Source organism: Fukomys damarensis, unplaced genomic scaffold, assembly GCF_012274545.1.
Source record: "Fukomys damarensis isolate Sample0158 unplaced genomic scaffold, DMR_v1.0_HiC HiC_scaffold_1, whole genome shotgun sequence".
In the NCBI taxonomy this organism is placed as follows: Eukaryota; Metazoa; Chordata; class Mammalia; order Rodentia; family Bathyergidae; genus Fukomys; species Fukomys damarensis.
The window spans coordinates 27,815,439-27,833,796 of NW_022900913.1; the positions used below are offsets into that span (position 1 = coordinate 27,815,439).

At 32.3% G+C, this 18,358-nt stretch overlaps 1 protein-coding gene across 2 annotated transcripts in view; it reads right to left on the reverse strand.

The window, feature by feature from the left end:
* Positions 1-1,681: 1,681 nt before the first annotated feature.
* Positions 1,682-18,358, reverse strand: part of Lmbrd2 (LMBR1 domain containing 2) — a 47,341-nt gene continuing 30,664 nt past the window's right edge. For both annotated transcript variants that reach the window (XM_010605462.3, XM_010605463.3), the window contains 11 exons: positions 17,349-17,462; positions 16,797-16,980; positions 13,139-13,320; positions 12,490-12,623; positions 10,968-11,073; positions 10,453-10,550; positions 9,363-9,466; positions 8,278-8,324; positions 6,881-6,986; positions 3,840-3,966; positions 1,682-2,961 (listed from right to left, as the gene is read on the reverse strand). In XM_010605462.3, the coding sequence (XP_010603764.1) occupies positions 2,901-2,961; positions 3,840-3,966; positions 6,881-6,986; positions 8,278-8,324; positions 9,363-9,466; positions 10,453-10,550; positions 10,968-11,073; positions 12,490-12,623; positions 13,139-13,320; positions 16,797-16,980; positions 17,349-17,462 (1,263 nt within the window). In that variant the 3' untranslated portion in view covers positions 1,682-2,900. The remainder of the gene's footprint in view (positions 2,962-3,839; positions 3,967-6,880; positions 6,987-8,277; positions 8,325-9,362; positions 9,467-10,452; positions 10,551-10,967; positions 11,074-12,489; positions 12,624-13,138; positions 13,321-16,796; positions 16,981-17,348; positions 17,463-18,358) is intronic.

Genomic DNA, 18,358 nt, shown 5'->3' on the forward strand with positions numbered 1-18,358 from the left:
ATCAGATACTCATTATCATGTAAGAAAGAAATCAAAAAGTAATCACCAGAAATAGTCTTTAAGAAATGCACTTTGCATGTAAAGTACATGAATTTAGTAGCAATATTTTACAATTGATGTCATTACATGTTAATAAGCTTCTCAAAATAGAAAACTTTTTGTATATATACAGTTTTTTACATAAGATGGTTTAACAAATATTAACTTAGTTCCCTAGAAATAAACTCTTAATCTTCAGGGGTTTAATCAATGCCTTTCAAACTCAAATTTATTCTTTATGAAGACTTGGGATCACAGAACTAACCAAAAATTATTTTAGAAATAACTCAAAAGTCAAAGCAAATCTATAATAATTATAATGTATACATACATGTGCTTCAATTATTGTTCAATTTAATAAAGGAAAGAGTAATATTCCTTTATATATCCTATCAATTTTCACCTATAGCACTATAAAAGTTAGTTATTAAAGTAACTGGATAATCTCTTTCTGCTTTTTTACAACAGCATCTGAGTTTCATAACAAAACATGATAAGAAACATTATTCTTAAGAAAAATATTTCAAAGTAAACCCAAATACTAAAACAGATCTTCACAGGACTTTTGATGAATTAATTCAGACAGAGCTTTTGCATTAAGGACTTGTAAGATTTTCTGTGACAACAAGAAACTGGACCCCTTTCTGGGACCATCGTTTTCCTACCCAACACCTTCAGGTGCCACTAGGGGACAGCACAGACAACCTTTCTTTTGTTTAAATTCCTACACAAAAATCTCAGTTCAACTCCCTCACAATAGTTTTGTGAGGTAGATCATCAGAGAAATAGCAAGTATCTTCTTCATTCTGCAAATGAGGAAACTGAGGCACTGAAAGGTTACATGGTTTGCCCAAAGTATTCACTAAGTCAATCATGAAATTACAAACAATATTAAATTATCCCTTCTCCTGGCTCATTGCTCCTGACCAGACTTCACAATAAAAGGCTATGTGTGTGTCCTCAAATGAGCAGGCTACATGACCTTCAAATGAAAATACAACTATCCATTAACAATTATTTTAAAGAGGATATAATCTCAAAGATTATTAATGTTCAAAGATCAAAAAACAGATGGGCTGTAGGTTTAGCTCAGTAGTAGAGCACTTGCTAGCAAATACAAGGCCTTGGGTTCTATCTTCAGCACCACAAGAAAAGAAAAAAAGAAAAATATTTAGTACTTGCATAGAACTATGTTTTTTAATTTACATGACAACACTTGTTAAAGAGAAACTAAAATTTTTGAATTTATGACTCAGAGAAAAATTTTCTTCAAGAAACATATAATCATATTATTAGGACAATCCTAAAATACATCTTCAAATGGAGACACTTGAAATGGAAAATGAGTACCAGTAATAATTACAGGGATAGTAAACATTAAACTGAGAATGAGCAGTTTATAATCCCAGCATCCTGGGAGGCTGAAACAGGAGAATCACAAATTCAAGCCAACTTCATGACTGTGAGGCTATCACAAAACAAAACAAAACAAAACAAAACAAAACAAAACAAAACAAAACAAAACAAAACAAAACAAAACAAAACAAAACAAAACAAAACAAAACAAAACAAAACAAAACAAAACAAAACAAAACAAAACAAAACAAAACAAAACAAAACAAAACAAAACAAAACAGGGCCTGGGATGTAGCTTAGTTTGAAAGCTGAGAGTTCAATCCCCAGTACTACCAAAAAAACAAAAATTGAGAGGCAAGCTCAAGTATGCTTACACAATGGTAGTGTGGATTCTACGATAATTATCAATATTTTCAGAGCATTAAAAACCTCTGTAAGCAGGTTGCATTTTGCCATGTTTGCTGTTCAGTAAAACACTGGAGCTTTAAAATGTAATACCTAACTGGCTTAACCACAAAGATTAAAACAGTCAAGTTGAAATAATAAGCACATTTAACCAACAAGTTATTATTATACATTTCTACTCTAATACAGTTTTCTATTTTCTATAAAGCACAATTTAAGTAGTAAATAGTCATGTTTTATCTTTGAATAGCCACATTTTCTTTTCAAAAAGTGTAAACAAGAGCCTTTAAAAGGACAATTCTGCAGAACACTTTGGCTAAGAAAAAAAAACCTATTTATCATTAATACTTAAGATTTCCCTTTGAATGGAATGATCAATACTGAAATCAATATGCTAAATTCTGACAGTGAATATTTCCCTCTGAAATGAAAATCTTTTCTAAAGCAATATCAAGGCATTTTTAAAATCCAGTTACTACAAAGTGAAAAAATGATCTATCACTTGATTGGCATATACATGCTAAAGACACTAACACTATTAGTTGAAATATAATCCTAATTATTCATGCAAAATACCGCACAAATTTGCATATAGATTCAAAAAAGCATTCAGTTAGTAAGTTTTGTTTTAAGACATGGGTTTGTGAATATAGTTATCATTTGAGGTCTCCATTCACTTACATTTCTTTGGGAAATACAGGTTGAACCTATTTTTTAGGAACAGCAAAACTGTAAATCACTTTTAATAAAATGTATGATATTTAGTATGACTTATGGCTTCCCTGAATCTATAAATAACTCTTCTGAAAAAAATTCACATAAAACTGAAGTATATGTTCTCAACATATACTGATCTTTATCATGAATTAAATCCTTCTACTATACTTCTAAGGCAAACACTTTGGGAATGGTATATCATAAATCTTATTAGAAAAGATAATATTCTCTAATAAACTAAGCTGTAATTAACTCATGGTGCCTTTTTGTTATACTGACATTTTTCACCGAGAGTAGGCAGGAAATTATGGGGCACATCTATGTAGATTTTCATAAAATGATGTGTTGATCGTCTTTAGTTGTTTCATAAATTTCTTGAGACTTCAGATATCTTCAAATATTATACTGGAAGACATTGAGAGATATCGTCCACCAGGCTGATACCTAAAAGAAAAACATAAAGAAATGATCTGAGGCCTCAAAAATAAGAGAGGACAGGACACCTTAAAAGGAAGTAAGTACATAATTTGTCAGCTCTGTAAAAATTAATCAGTAGCAAAAAGCAGAAACTTACCTTCCAAGTATATTACCAAAAAGAATTTATAAATACAACAGCAATTGCTTTAGAGCTTCGAATAACATGACAGAGTGAGGGATATGTTTTTAAAATGGGGACAGGTAAGACATATCCAGATTTAATCAGTTTAATAACCACTCTCAGTTGCTCAATATAAATAGAAGATGCTAGGTTTTTGTTATTTATAGGCAATAATACAGCAACATCTTTGTGCATCTGATATTTTGCTTTTAATTATCTCCTTATAGCACAGTTGCTAGCAGCGCAGACTTTCTAGTAAGAATCCTGGAGTCTGAATGCTTGACTTGCCTTTTAGAAGTACCTGCAGGCAAATTACCCAGCCTTTCTGGATTGGATTTATAACCATAAAATAAAATATTGTTAAAGAACTTAGAAATGTGTCTGCTGTCAAGATATAGTTATGCAGCTGTTTCTTAAATATAATAAACATCATAAAGAGAACTGCCAGAAATAGGCATATGTGTGTATATGTATATATATATAAATAATTTCAATTCTTTATTATGTATAATATGAAGATACCAATTTAATTACCACTACTGAGTGGTATAATTTTAAAAATAGAGGGTATGAAATAATATCAATGATTACTCAGTATGCTTTTTATTAGTAGTAAAGATGGACATTTTTCTTATGTTTACTTATCACTTGTTTCAAATCTTGTCAATACGTTATTAAAATTTCAGAGGAATGCTAGAGTCAAAATGACATAATCAGAACTTACCTTCCTGATTCAGATTCAAGAGGATCATCATTGAATGTTTCTGCATTAAAATCCAAAGGCTCTGCATCTTGGAGAAGTTCTATTCGGTCCCTTTCAGTCCTATTATTAGCTCTGGTATATTTGGATGCTGTTCAAAAGGAAAATAAGAGAGAAATGTCTATTTCCTTTTTGTCTTTTCATTTATAAGTCACAATCTATGGTTTCACAGGAAGAAAAATCAGGATTATAAAGGATCTGAATTTTGATTGTGAAAAAAATGTAAGAAAAGATAATTACATAGTTCCTTTAAAGTGTTATTAAAATTATAAACAGTAGAATAGAAAATTTCTCCAGCCTTGCAGCTGTCTAAGCTCAGAAGCAGTTACAATAGACTTAATATGAATTAGAATATTTAACTATGGCATCATAACAATGAAGTTGTTCATTATCAAATCAAGTTTCATTTGGGTACAGTGACACTCATTGTTCGGCTACTACTAAAAGGGGTAATCAACCAAAGCTCTTGAAGAAAGTCCTCAATGTTTTTTCTCATGAAGCACTGGTCAACATATGTAATATGTAACTCCCATATTCAATTTGAAATTTCCTAGCAGCTACGTGAAAAAGACAGATGAAATTAACTTTAGTATACTTAATTACAACACAATAACATGAGCACTAGCCACATTGCAAGTGCTCAGTAGTCATGTGACTAATGATTGCCACACTGAACACTACATATCTGAGAGCTCTCATCTTTCTCTATGGGTGAAGATTTCTTTATAAACAATTTAAATTCTCACGATGTTATTTGAACAGTTTAAGTAGTTTGCAAACAACTTGAGGATATAGCTCTTTTTGAAAACTTAAAGCAACCTATCCATATCTTACATTTTTATCATCTTGGACTCTAAATGCAAGCCTTTTCATTGTTTTATTAATCTTGTGTTCATTCATTCAACCAGTAGCAGTGAACTACCACATTCTAGGTTCTCACTAACTCACCATCTAAGGCTTTGTGTCTCCTCTTCTATTAACCATTCTCCCATACCACCAGGAGTTTCCATTCTGTAAACTTTACAGCAAGCATCCAAATGCCTTTATAGAATCCTATTTCACAGCTTTAACTAAAGCTTTAGCTGTCCACTATTTAGCTTATTCTAAATATTTGAAATAAATCCTTTCCACTTCTGGGATTATTGCTTTATTTTAGACCTTCATCATTTCTCAACTGCTTTATCAAAAGAGACTCTAAAATGGTTTGTGTCACTTCTCTGAAAATCATGCTTTATAGTGTCATCAAATTCATTTTTCTAAGCCAAGTATCTTATCATGCTCTTCTCAGATTAAAATCTTGTTCAAAGATAAAATCCAAGCTTTTGAGCATGACAGTCTGCTGCTGCCCAACCACCTGTGTGGTCTCCTCTCTTATCAGCCTCCTTGTACTTAAGGCACTAATCACAGAGAGGAATGTGTATTTCTTCAAAGGTATTTCTCCATGTGTTCTGCACTCATTCACTCTTCCTTCTGATTAAAAACTCTTCACCTTGCTACATATCATTCAATCCTCAGTACTAAACTACTTATCACAGAAATATTTATTTATTGGACAAATCTTTTCCCAAGATTTCTGATTTCTATTCCCTATTTCTATTCTTCATACCAGATGTGTACCCTTCTGTAACAGCTCCCATGAAAAATCTGCACTAGTCTGTCATTAAAATATTTCTAACATTCCCACTTACTCTTTTGTAGTTTCTATCTCTCTGATGATATTTCCCCATCTGTTCATTCACCTTGTCCAAGCTTTCCATTAGATCTTTTCACAAAGTAATTCATCATTTTAGACACTGTACTGTTTGACAATTCCAATATTTGAATCACTTCTAGGTCCATTATGTTGACAGCTCTGTTAAAGATGACTCATACTTTCTTACTTTCTTAAGTACTTCCTAATTTTTGGTTAAATGCCAGACATTTTCTACAAAAGACAGTAGAAATTAAGATAAATAATAATTATGCCCAAAATGGGCAAACCTATTAGGTAATCGGTGTTGATGGCTGAAATTAACCTCTTTGTGATTTTTAGTTAAACTGGGTTTGGACTTTGCTGTTACTTTAATTCCCTTAGGTCCCCATACATCACACACTTCTTCAGAAATGGACTATCATTATCTTATGCTTTGGAGGGCTTCAAGTGTCAAATGGTTCTCTCTCAGTATAGTTTCCACTTGGCTTTTAGCAGTCATTGAATACCTACCCCATGGGGTGGGGAGTAAGGAGTATGTTTCTACTCTCTATCAGTAGATTACTATTGTACAAAACTTATCATTGGCTGCGGGGAGAGCTCAGATTCCCTGTTTCATCCTCAATCTCATGTAGGTCCCTGAACACTAAAGATTCAGTGGTGGAACCCTCTCAGTATCATTTTATCTCACCCAAAGACATACAAACTTTGCTTTCTACACAGCGCAAGGTTCTAGGCAAACAGGCTTTTTGGCACTTTCCTATAGACAAATGGCTTCTCCATGTCATGGCAGTAAAGGGTCAGTACTTTGGGAAATTTTCTAACCCACACTACTACTGACAGTTTCTGTTTAGTTGTCAGTCCCTCTCTAAAATGTGAGCATTTCACAGAAAAGAAGTTTATCTTCTTAGTATAACTGTAAACATAGAAAAGTATCTGACATATATATGGGTCAGTCAATAAATTATTATAAAAATGACTGAATAACCAAACGAAAAGTACAGAAAAACAACACGGTAAGTAGTAGAAATAAGTACTTGCCTAGAACATGCCTGGGATAAATTCTTATGCTGTTTGAGTTAGTATACTTAGAACTATTAATTTGATATTTTCCTTCCCCTATTAGAATGCATAATTGAGATTCCCTTTCCTTGTACAATATGAAAGAATAGGAGAAAGTTAAGTCACTGAAGATATATGTTTATAAGTCTTACAAAATCGAGGCATTTCCAGATTAGTATCCTAGTTCTAATCTCCACTCAGGCAAATCTCAGGAAAAAAATTCTAAGCAAATTAGAAAATATAAAGTACTTACACCAAGTAGTATTACTATCTGAGAAATTTGACTCTTTTGGATCAGAATGAACATTTCTATTCCTAGTGGAATCTTCTCTATTGTGTCCATAACGTTCTTTCCATTCCTAAAAGGAAATATAAATATGTAACAAAAGGATAAAAATAATTTGTCAGCATCAACAGATTCTATATGCAGAATAACTATTTTCATTAGAAAGGCATTAGTACCAGAATAACTATCATAGTGCCTTTAAAAATCATAGACCAATGCTTTTATTTTTATATATTCATTCAAATCAGACTCCATAAGCATTAATTTTCAATGAAGACATTTATAGATTTTTGCTATGAATTTGTTAAATTATTATTCTATCTAAAATTTAAAGACATTACAACTATAGCAGAGTAAATCTGACCATGTGAGAATCATGAAAATCCACAAATGACATATAACTGTTAATAAAATTTCCTTTCATTCAAATTAGCTACCAATAGTAATGACCTGAAAAGTCATTTTTTGATGGCGCAATTAAAAGTTGTACAAGGCATAACTAGACGATGACTCACACAGAATTATTATCTTAAATATAGTAAAATCACATTAATGAGATAGTACTCAGTAAGTTCTTAGAATTGATATACTCGCTTCAGCAGCACATATACTAAAAGTTCTTAGAATTGAAATGGCCACTAGAAATCACCTAATTTAATCTTCCACGCAGGGTCTCATTCTAAACAATGCTAGATGGCTCTTTGACTAGGGTAACAAGTTTCTACATTTGGGCAGCATATTGCAATTTTGGTAAATGGTGGAAATTAGGAAGTTCCCTTTTTTCCTTCATTTTAACAGTTAAATACATTCAGGTGTTAGAATTTGGTTGTAATTGTGAACAGGTTTTCTCGTTTTTTGCCTAGTTACTTTCTAGGAAGAAGTTACTTTGCCTTAGCAAGTGAAGGACTAAAAGAAAATTAAGGAAAAATAAAATTAATGCCATGTTATCAAAAAGGCATAACAATTTTAAAGCAATCAATACCACTTCAAAGGCATGGTTTCATGAATTTACTCATTCAACAAATATTTACTGAACACATACCTTCGGCAACAAACTGCTTGGGCACAAATTAAGCACTTTATTTTTTAAATTAATTAATTTATTTATTGTACTGAAGATCAAACTCAGGACCTTGCACATGCAAGGAAGGTGTGGCACCACTGAGCTAAAACCCAAGCCCCAGGTAGTTTATTACTAGTAATTTTCTGGAACATCTAGCATTTGCACATGAAACTACTAAAATCCCCTTTCTTTACAAATATATTCTAAGTCATTTTCCTACTGTTTTTGTATCTTTAACCAACTACTCCAAATCAGCAAGACTCTTACTATTTTGAAGTGATTTAATAAATAATGTACTTACTCTTCTTCGATTTTCACCTTCTTCTTGCCTTTGCCTTTTTCTCTTCTCTAGAGACAGAAAAATGGCCTCAAATGTGGTTTAATATTATTTAATTAGACACAGAGCAACTGAAGTAAGATATTTTCCTCATGGTGACCTAAAATCTGTTGCTCTGTAACTTCTCCTCTTTTTAGCTCTATCTTCTAGACTGAATTCATACTTCTTAATTTCTGTTTAGGAGTCCTTCCCCTTGTAACTCTCTTTAGGTTATATATACGCAGATCACACCCCCCCACACACCAAATAAACTATAAGTTTGGCTGCCTTCTTCTAATTTATCAGTCCTATATGTGAAAATCTTACCCAGACGATGTCTAATTAATGCAACAAGAAAAATTACTGTATCAACTCAACACTACCTTCAATGAGAGCAGGGAAAGGCTATATAGTACTTGGTAATTTCAGAAAATGTCTAAATACCAATGTCCCAAAGTCAAATCCCTCCTTCCCCTACATTCTACCATTGCTTGAATATCATTAAGTTAATAAATTCAAGTTTGTGATTAGATTCTAGTAGTGTTATACATTCTAATAATGCTCATATTCTCACATTAATGATCATATTTTAAGAGAAATAGCCTTGGAGTGGATGATTTCCTATGTAGCAGCAAACCAATGACTCTTTAATGAGTTTTATAGTTATATAAAACTTGGCAAATATGTTTCAAAGCAAACATGAAAACATCTCTAAGACAATAAAAAGCTTATTTTAGTTGCAGACATACTATTATTTATGCTGCAGAATTTCTTCTTTTTATTTTTTTGTTTCTCAGTACCAGGGATAGAACTCAGGACTTTGCACTGACAAGGCAAGTGTGCCACCAGTGAGCTAAATCCTCAACCTCAGAATTTCTTAAAGAGAAATTAAACTTTTGTTTTCAATTTATTTTTCCTAAAAAAGACATACATAGAGTTTTAGCTAAACAACAGCACTAATTTATAATGTCTTAAGGTATATTAAAGATTTACAAATTACATAAACATTCTTGTATTTTGTCTTTGTAGTTAGTATTTTGTTTTCATTTACTTTAAAAGATAAATCTTACCTCGTTTGATTAATTCCTTTCCTTCATCAATTAAGTCTGATGTCATATCATTATCTCCCATAAACTGCTGGAAACCAAGCAAATTCAAACAACGGGTTCCCAAACTAATAAAGTAGATATTCAGAAAAACAAGCATTATTTCCCACTGTAAATGTTTAGATAAATTGTTCCTTAGCATTGTCACCTCCAAAGAGGCCAATGCTTCACTATTATTTATTATGCCAAGTTACATAATATTACATCTATCATTTTTTAAGAAGCACTAATTTCCCATCCTAGGAGCCTTATATACCTAGCACTTCTCACACTACAGTGTATAGATTTCTTATGGAAGTAAACTAGTCAGGCCCTGAGTTCAATCCCCAGTACCACACATAAATAAAAAGTAAAAAATAAAAGAAAAACAAAGGCAAATGGATTTAACATTAATAAAATATTCTTCAAAAAGTGGTATTTTTGGTACTTGTGAGGTGAGCAAGGGCAGAGAAACACATCCTTTACATGTCAGAGTGCTAAAAGATGGGCACACCTGTCCTTTAACTTCTCTTGCCTCTCTGTCAAGATTTTATCATTTTCTCTAATCTCATAAAAAGATCAGCCCATGAACCTTTCAAAACTAGAGGAGAATTTCTCCTCCAGCCCTAGATGTACTTCTTGCTTATAATTCCTCCATACCTGACTCATTGTGATGGCTGTGATTTGAAGCATTTAGGAACCCAGCAATAATTATGGGGAAAGCCCTAAAATTATGAGTTATGAGAAAAAATGAAGGTATGAAAAGGTTTTGCAAGCTGTACTGGCTGTCACTGTCAAAGGCCAGGACTTAGGAGTTAATGTGCTATAATTAACTGAATCACTTTGTAGCCTAAATGTAGCAGAATAACACTACTTCTCTTTTCATTAAAGTATCTTTAGAGGGGAGAACCTGACTTGATCATTAAAGCAGTTTCTTCAAACTATCCTTAGCTTCCTCAAAGCCAAAATAAAACAAACAACATCTGAAACACACGAGTAAATATTTCAAGGAGTTTTACAAAGAAAGATACCCATATCCAACTAAGAATATGAGGAAAAATGTTAAATTTCTTACCTAAAATAAGTAGCAATGCAGAGAATTACCACCAACATAGGATAATATATGTAGAATCCATCTGCAATAAAGGATAAAACTTTCATAGAACCCATAATCTGAAGAGCAAAAAAACAAAAGTTTTATCAGCATAGTTCTATATTTTTCATTCCTTTCCATTATTAGAAAATTTGCCCATGACCAGTTATATCAATTTTCTCCTACAGAAAACTAATATCTTATAAATACTACTCAAAATTATATATAAAGTCTATAAACATTGAAGCTAATATTGTTGTAAGTTAGGTCTTTTAATATTACTCAACTAGACAACTTAATGAACCAAGTAATATTTTTTATAAGAGAAGCAAAATCACTTGTATCAAGTCATTAGTAGTTACAAGTTTAAGAGAAAGTTTCAGTAACAGGAATCCAATAATGTTACAAAACTTTTCTGCCAACATTAAAAGAAAGTTTACAATAACATCTCATATATGTAACAAATCTAAAGAATTCCATTCTTTGATCATACTTACAGATGTATAAGCAGTTGGCTGAGTATTCTGGTGAGAGATGGAGGAATCCATATGGGTCAAACCCAAGAAATTAAGACATAAAGGAGGAGTCAAACGGCAAAACAACCTACAGTAAATATTTTTTAAAGAGAAATATATAAAAATAATGTAGAATACATTTTATATTATACTAAAATGTATTCAGACCATTGTAGCTATAATTTTTATCTAGTTGTGTAATATATAGTTTGAATTCTTAATGTGCACTGCCCTTATTCACTTAGGTGACATTCAGAACATCCTATTAATCACACCCCTCATTAAAGCATCGATACCCACAGAGCAAAACTACACCCTCAGGTTGCCTGCTATGGTAGTGTCTGATACTGCTTTATTGGCATAATTTGTGGAGAGACTTTGTATACTTCTTCTCAATTCCACCATCTGTTCAATCCATCTCGGAGTATGATAAAGACAGTAACATCCACAAGGTGAATGGAACTCAGTCCATAAAAGATATAAAGTGGTATCAAAATGTGTTATTCTGACAGGTACAGCTAAGAAGAATTGTTTGTTTTTGTCCAGATAATGAAAAAGTACCTTACAAAACTAGAGTTGAAGAATTGAAAGTGGAAAGGACAATGGGATGTGAATATAAAGAGGTAATATGAGGGGCTGGGGATTTAGCTCAGTGGTTCCACCACCTGCCTTACAAACACAAAGACCTGAGTTTGATCCCTGGTACCAAAAATAAAATAAAATAAAATAAAAATTAAAAAAATAAAGAAGTAATAGGGGAAATTTCTTTTCTGGTAAAAAATTATGTATTTCAATTGTAGTGGCTATAGGAATCAGCACAAACAAATGATGGATTAAAACCTCAAGTGAATGAAATAAGGCTTATAGTGTAGTTGACAGTAAAGTTCTAATGTAAATTTCGTTTTGATATTATGAAAGAGCTATACAAGACTACCACCATTAGGAGAAGCCTGATGTAATATAGACTCTTTGTTGCATATTTGCAACTTTCAGTAAGTCCAAAATTATTTGTAAAGCAAAGGAAACTCCTTAAAATGCTTGAGATATCAATTCCTCTGAACTTCTCTGAGTCTGGCCCTTATAACTATGTCATAGGACTAACTGAAGAGTAAATAATATTGTGCAACCTAGCCCAAGCTAGAGTTATCTCTAAATTCTCTCTAAATTCCTCAAGAAAAAATGTTCCAATCAGTGTTCTCAGCCCTCCTTAAAACAATTTGAGGCCACTGACCTTCAGATTATTCTGCAGGTCTGACTCAGTCTCTATACTCATCTACAAACTGAATCTCAAATTGGTAAACTTGGTTTCACTATGTCTTGCTTAAGTATTCTTCCCAAGTTGGCATTCTTAATTTAACTTTAAACCTCATGAATTTATTATTACCTAATCAATTCGTTCATAGAAATGTAGGTATTAGTGCAACATGCATAAACAAGAAGAAATGAGAGGTCCACAGTGATACACGCAATGGAGACATTTCTGTCTAAACTCAATCCTACTTACATGCCACTGAAAAGTAGACTGTAAGCATCAGTCTGGTGATGTGAAGCCAAGTAATAATAGTTAAATACACGAATCCTGAATACAGTAGAATAAACACAAATACTGAGGAAGAAGATGGAAAGGAAGCAAGCAATCTGGAAAACAATTTGTTTAAGACTAATAAATATCACAAGAATTAATCTGCACTTCCAGATAACATTTACTGATGTTCTGAAATTTAAATACAATGAGGGAATTTTAAAAAGTCATCGAAGATAATGAAATTATGGAAAAAAATCTATATTTCTTCCAGTTTAATATCCCAGATCTTTAAGTTTCAAATCTATCTCCTAAAGTAAGCCTGTTTTCCCATTCCCTTGGAAACTCTTCATAGGAAGACTCTAAGTTACGAAGCTTTACTAGCATAAAGAAGAGCAAAGTATTCTCATTAAAATAATCTTGCACTACCTCGCACCTTTTCATCTCTTCTTAAATATAGCTCTTAGTTTTTATAGTCTGGCTAAACTCATTTTTGGAAGTATGAATAATACCGTAGGAAGCATCACTGTTTGCATTATTACTAGAAGAAATATAGAGAAAAAATATAATAAAGGTTAAACTATGAAGTTAAATATATTTATGATAACTTTAAGATATAAAGCAAACCGACCTCAATATAAATATAATTGTATGTTTTTTCTGCCAGCTGTATGAAGACTGCAAAGAGGGATAAGACAGGAGTTGTGCTAAAGAATGTGCACTCCGACCACACAACAATCACGGAAAAGATGGACAAAACCACAGCAAGAATCCTGTAAAACCATGGTCGTAAAAGACATTCCCAGTGCCATTCTAGAAGATAAAAGAAAAATAAAATTAGGAAAAATAATAATACAGAGAACTTTTGTAAATAATTTAAATACCTACAAAATGTTAGGAAAATGTAAAATGACTTCTATCTCTAATAGCAATCTGCTTTGTTTAGTTCAAAATTAATAGACACTGGAGACACTGACCATGAAATGAGACATATGGCCTCATCTCTAACCTTGAACACTCACTTCCTGTGCACTAGACTAGATAGCTGGAAGAATCTTTTTTGTTTTGTTTTGTTTTGTTTTGTTTTTTTAAGACAGGGTCTCACTATGTAGTGAGACTGACCTGGAACTCACTATGTAGCTCAGGCTGGTCTCGAACTCACAGCAATCCTCCTGCCTCAGCCTCCCGAGTGCTGGGATTACAGGCGTGCACCACCATGCCTGGCAGCTAAAACAATCTTAAGGTAAACTCCCCAACTGCAAAGAACTGCTACATCTGGGTTAAAGTTAACTATCTTGTGACCATGACATAAACTGAGAAATGAAATGTAACCACCTGAATGAGATTATAGCTGTGAAACTCTATAAAAGAAGCTGTAACTCAACAGGGGGTGGATCACTAGCACTGCCTTTTTGAATGTGATTGTCCCTTTGCTGGCAAAATAAACTTTTTCTTTTACTACCATTCAGCTTGTCTCTATGTGTGTGTCACTTGCCAATTCCTTCCACAACAACAAAAGAGTAGCAGGATATTTATACTGTTTCAAAATATATCCAACAAGATAATTATCAAGTGAAAAATAGCAATTTTACATCAGAGGAACCAGATGGACATCACCCTAGCCACGTGATATTTAGTAATGAGACAAACTGATATCCTATATCTTCCTGCTGTGTGCACTGAGAAGAAAATAATGACACTGCTATGGTATTCCTGCCCCAAATGCATAATCTGTATCTAATCATCAGGACATGCAACAGAAAATCTGCACTCTCCACAGGCTTCTATGTCATAAAATGTAAGAAAAGCAGGAAAAACTGTCTTGATTAAAGGAGGCAAAGAAGATAGGGTAACTGAATGCAACAATTTTTTACAGAGAATCTACAATTTTTTACAAAGAATCTACAATTTTTTTACAAAGAACATCACTGGAATAATTAATAAGGTCTGTGAATAATAGCACAGCATCAATAATAATTTCCTGATTTTGATAATAGTAATTGGTTATGTAATAACACATATTTAATTTTAGAAAATACACTCAGAAACATTTAGGAGCAAAGAGGCATCATATCTGGATGCAACTCTGAAACATTAAGGAAAAAATATACACAAAGAAAGATAAAGCAATGAATATGCTAAAATTTTAATATTTGGAGAACCTACGTATATGAGGATATTTTGTGAGATTCTAGTTTAAGTCTGAATTGAAGTAAAAATAAAAGTTAAAAGAAAAAAGAAAGCATAGTAAGTTGTAAAGGCCATATTCATATTGTGGGTCCTAAGAAATAAAACCCAGGGCCTCATCTATGCTGAGTATGTGCTATCTGCCACTCAGCTACACCCTCAGCAAGGCTGTTTTCACTTCATACAATGAGAAACAGAAATCCTGTCTCATAGAACTAAGTCCTTTCAACCTTAAACTCAGCAGTCTCTAGTGATTTCATCATCCACATAGGTAATCCTACTTTGAATACTATTTCTCATTTTCTTTATCTCTTCTCTAATGAGCCTGTTCTCAATCCTACCTCACCCATTTCTATATTCTTCCCTAAACCAAGACACTGGGAGTAGGTACTATTTTATATCTTCTACAAAATCCACCCCTCCATACCTACTCTCAGCATTTTGCTAAGCAAATAGAAATGATCAGAAGAGAATTTCCCCACATTTCCACTATTGTATCGTCTCACCTCTAAGATACATCTGTGCCTTACCTCCTAATTAAAACCCATTCTCTTCACTGTTTACCATTTCTTATCTAATCTTTACTATTCATGAATATTGTTCCAGAATTCTCCACTATCCTATCAAATTTCTTCTCTCTATATCATTCCCATATTACTTGGTATACTTTCTTTTCATATCCTATACCCACCAATCTTCTGTCAACTATCACCCCTTTTCTCTGCTCTTTTGTATAAGAAACACTGTGAGAGTTTTCTACCATATCTTCATTTGCTTTCCTTATATCTTCTAAACCTCACTCAGGCTTTATTATCTTTCTTCCATCTCTCTTCCCTGAAATTTAGTGGGCAAATCTTAGTATTCATGATGCAGCCTATCTACAAAACTTGAAAGGTATGTTACCCTTTTCCACAAAATATTTTACTCTCCTGGCTTTCCTATCTCGGTGGTCTTTTCTGCTTGTACATCCTTATCAACTAATCTCTGAAAATCCGGATTGCTTTAGGTTTGGGCCTCACTTTTTCTCTTCTCTATCCCAATCACTTCTTTGCTGATTTTTTCCTGACCCATGGTTCACTATCCATTGATGGCACCCTAATTTATATTTGCATACCAGGCTTCTACCCTGAATTTCTATTTCTATCACTAATTACCTACTCAGCATCCTTACTTGTACCTGTATGCATTTACTGATTCATTGTCTGTTTTTCTCAATTAACAAAGGCAGGACTTTTTGTCTTTTTAAATTGTTTTGTTTGTTTTTGTTTTGTTTTGTTTTGTTTTTTGGTACCTGGGATCAAACTCGTGTCCTTGCTCTTGCAAGGCAGGCTGCAGAACCACTGAGTTAAATCTCTGGCTGTCTTTCTGAATTGATAGATAAATACAACACCCAACAATATACAAAATTATATGTACTCAAAGATTTGTTGAATAAATGAAAACAGGTATCAGTCACACTGTGTCTTTGTTTAATTAGAAAAAAATCTTTGTTGAAGTTTTCTGAGCTATTTATTTGGTTATTAAATCTTCATATTGAAGACCAAAAATGCAAAAGACAATCAAGTGAATACAGCTGTTAGAATAAGCAAGGTTAATTGAACTTTTTATACACAGACAACTTGGTACATGGATTAAGTTTCTTCATACTAAATTTGATAACATTTAAAAGGAGTGTCATAAGCAATCATAGAAGTGAAAAAAAATGATGATTGAAGTATATAGGTCTCATAAATAAAACTAATGAGAATAATCAAAGAGGATTTCTTAAGGGAATATTTTAATAGACTGTCAAGATTGAAGAGATGCAAGTTTGCAATGCAAATTTCTTAAAATTCTAACTATTTTAAGTGTATATCATGTATATTCAAAATATGCTTGATCACATTTATTTTTGCTTAGAATTTCAACTACTGTAAAGTAACAGTGGAAAATGATGAATATATGACAAGTAAAACAGCTACTTCAGAAAAGCAAAGTTTATCAAATACATATTACCACACAGTATAAATACAAAGGAATTTTAGCTTTGCACTGAGGAAACATACACTTTTTTCCTATAGAAAACAATAATTAAACTTTGAAATTTATATAAAATTACATACCAACTGTAGAATTATAAAAATATTGGATAAATCGGTTTTCTGGCTCTGGGGACTGAAAGGTGTGAACAAACTGATGGGTGGCACTGGTTTCGTTCTTTGCTACATCTTCTAGATAAAATGCTTGTTCCAAAAGAATTTGCCATTGTACTTGAGTTCGACGGTGCCTCTGAACTGCATAAATTACCTAAAAAAAGAAAGCAAAAGGGGTAAACCTGTCATTGTTCTGATCCAATGGTGGGCCAACCCAATATTTAGGAATGCATGCATGTATATATGTATGTTATAACAGAAAGTGCATTTACTGGGTGGAAAATGATTTGTAAAACTTCTACATAATAGTTATATTTCTCTGCCCAATTTCCAAGAGCATCCCTGTCCAGAAATACAAGGTCAAAATATTTCAAAATACAAGGTTAAAACGTAAAAAATACGGATAAGGAAAATATCAAAGAAAGTTTTAGATACATTTTCAAAATTCCTTTTTTGTAGACAACAATTATAAATATAAATGAAATCATCTGTTAATGAAACAGCTATAATTAATAAAGTCACCTGTTTATGCAATTTTACCAGACTTTTTTCACTTGGATAAGTATTACGCTTTTCATCAAAATCTTCATAATCATCCATGTTTCTTCCCATTTTTTCCTGATACTCTGTAGGGCACTAAAAGGAACGAGATTAAAAAACAAAACAAAAAAAACTTTAATTATAAAATATAAAATTTGTTTTTATTAAAAAACTATCATTCTTGAGGGCCAGGGATTTGGCTCAGTGGTACCATTGCCTCACAAGTGCAAGGTCCCAAGTTCGATCCCCAATACCAAAAAAAACAAAACAAAACAAAACAAAAAACTATCATTCTTGGTCATCTCTAATTTTATCAAAAATATATTCTTCCTTTATTAGCACTTCTAAATAGTTGATTTCTCCTTGCTAGTACTTTTTTGAAAATATTTTTAAAAATGTGTTGACTTTCTTCTTACTTCCTTCATAGTAATTTTTGTGTTCAGATATACTAATTGGAGGTTGGTGAAGATAAGGAAACTCATCTACATTAAGTATCTAGTATTTGAGATAAAATAAAACTCATTGATTTTCTTGGCTAAATAAAGAAGAAGAATCATGATAAATCTAAGATGCTAAATTTTTTAAAACCACAGTACAGAGAATCGCATATTCTATATGGATATCTACCATATTATTAGTCATTTATTACTTTTATGAATTTTGGCAAGTTAGATAAGCTCCCAAAATAAGTCTCAAGAAGTAGCAAACATGAGACATGGTTAGAAAATTTATTCCTATGACTAGGATTTTAGCCAAAGGATCATTAGCTAATAATCAGTACAACTGATTTAAAACAGAGGAAAATATATTTCACTGGTTTTGTGTGTACAGAACTCTGTAAAATAATCACTTTTGAAAGTATATGCATTCTGCTAATTCCATACTACCATATAAAAATCTTAGTTGAATAGCTTTCTATTAAATACCTACCTACGTTATATTTCAGGTCATTTATTTAATGATAAATGAAATATTTTGTAAAGTGATATGTA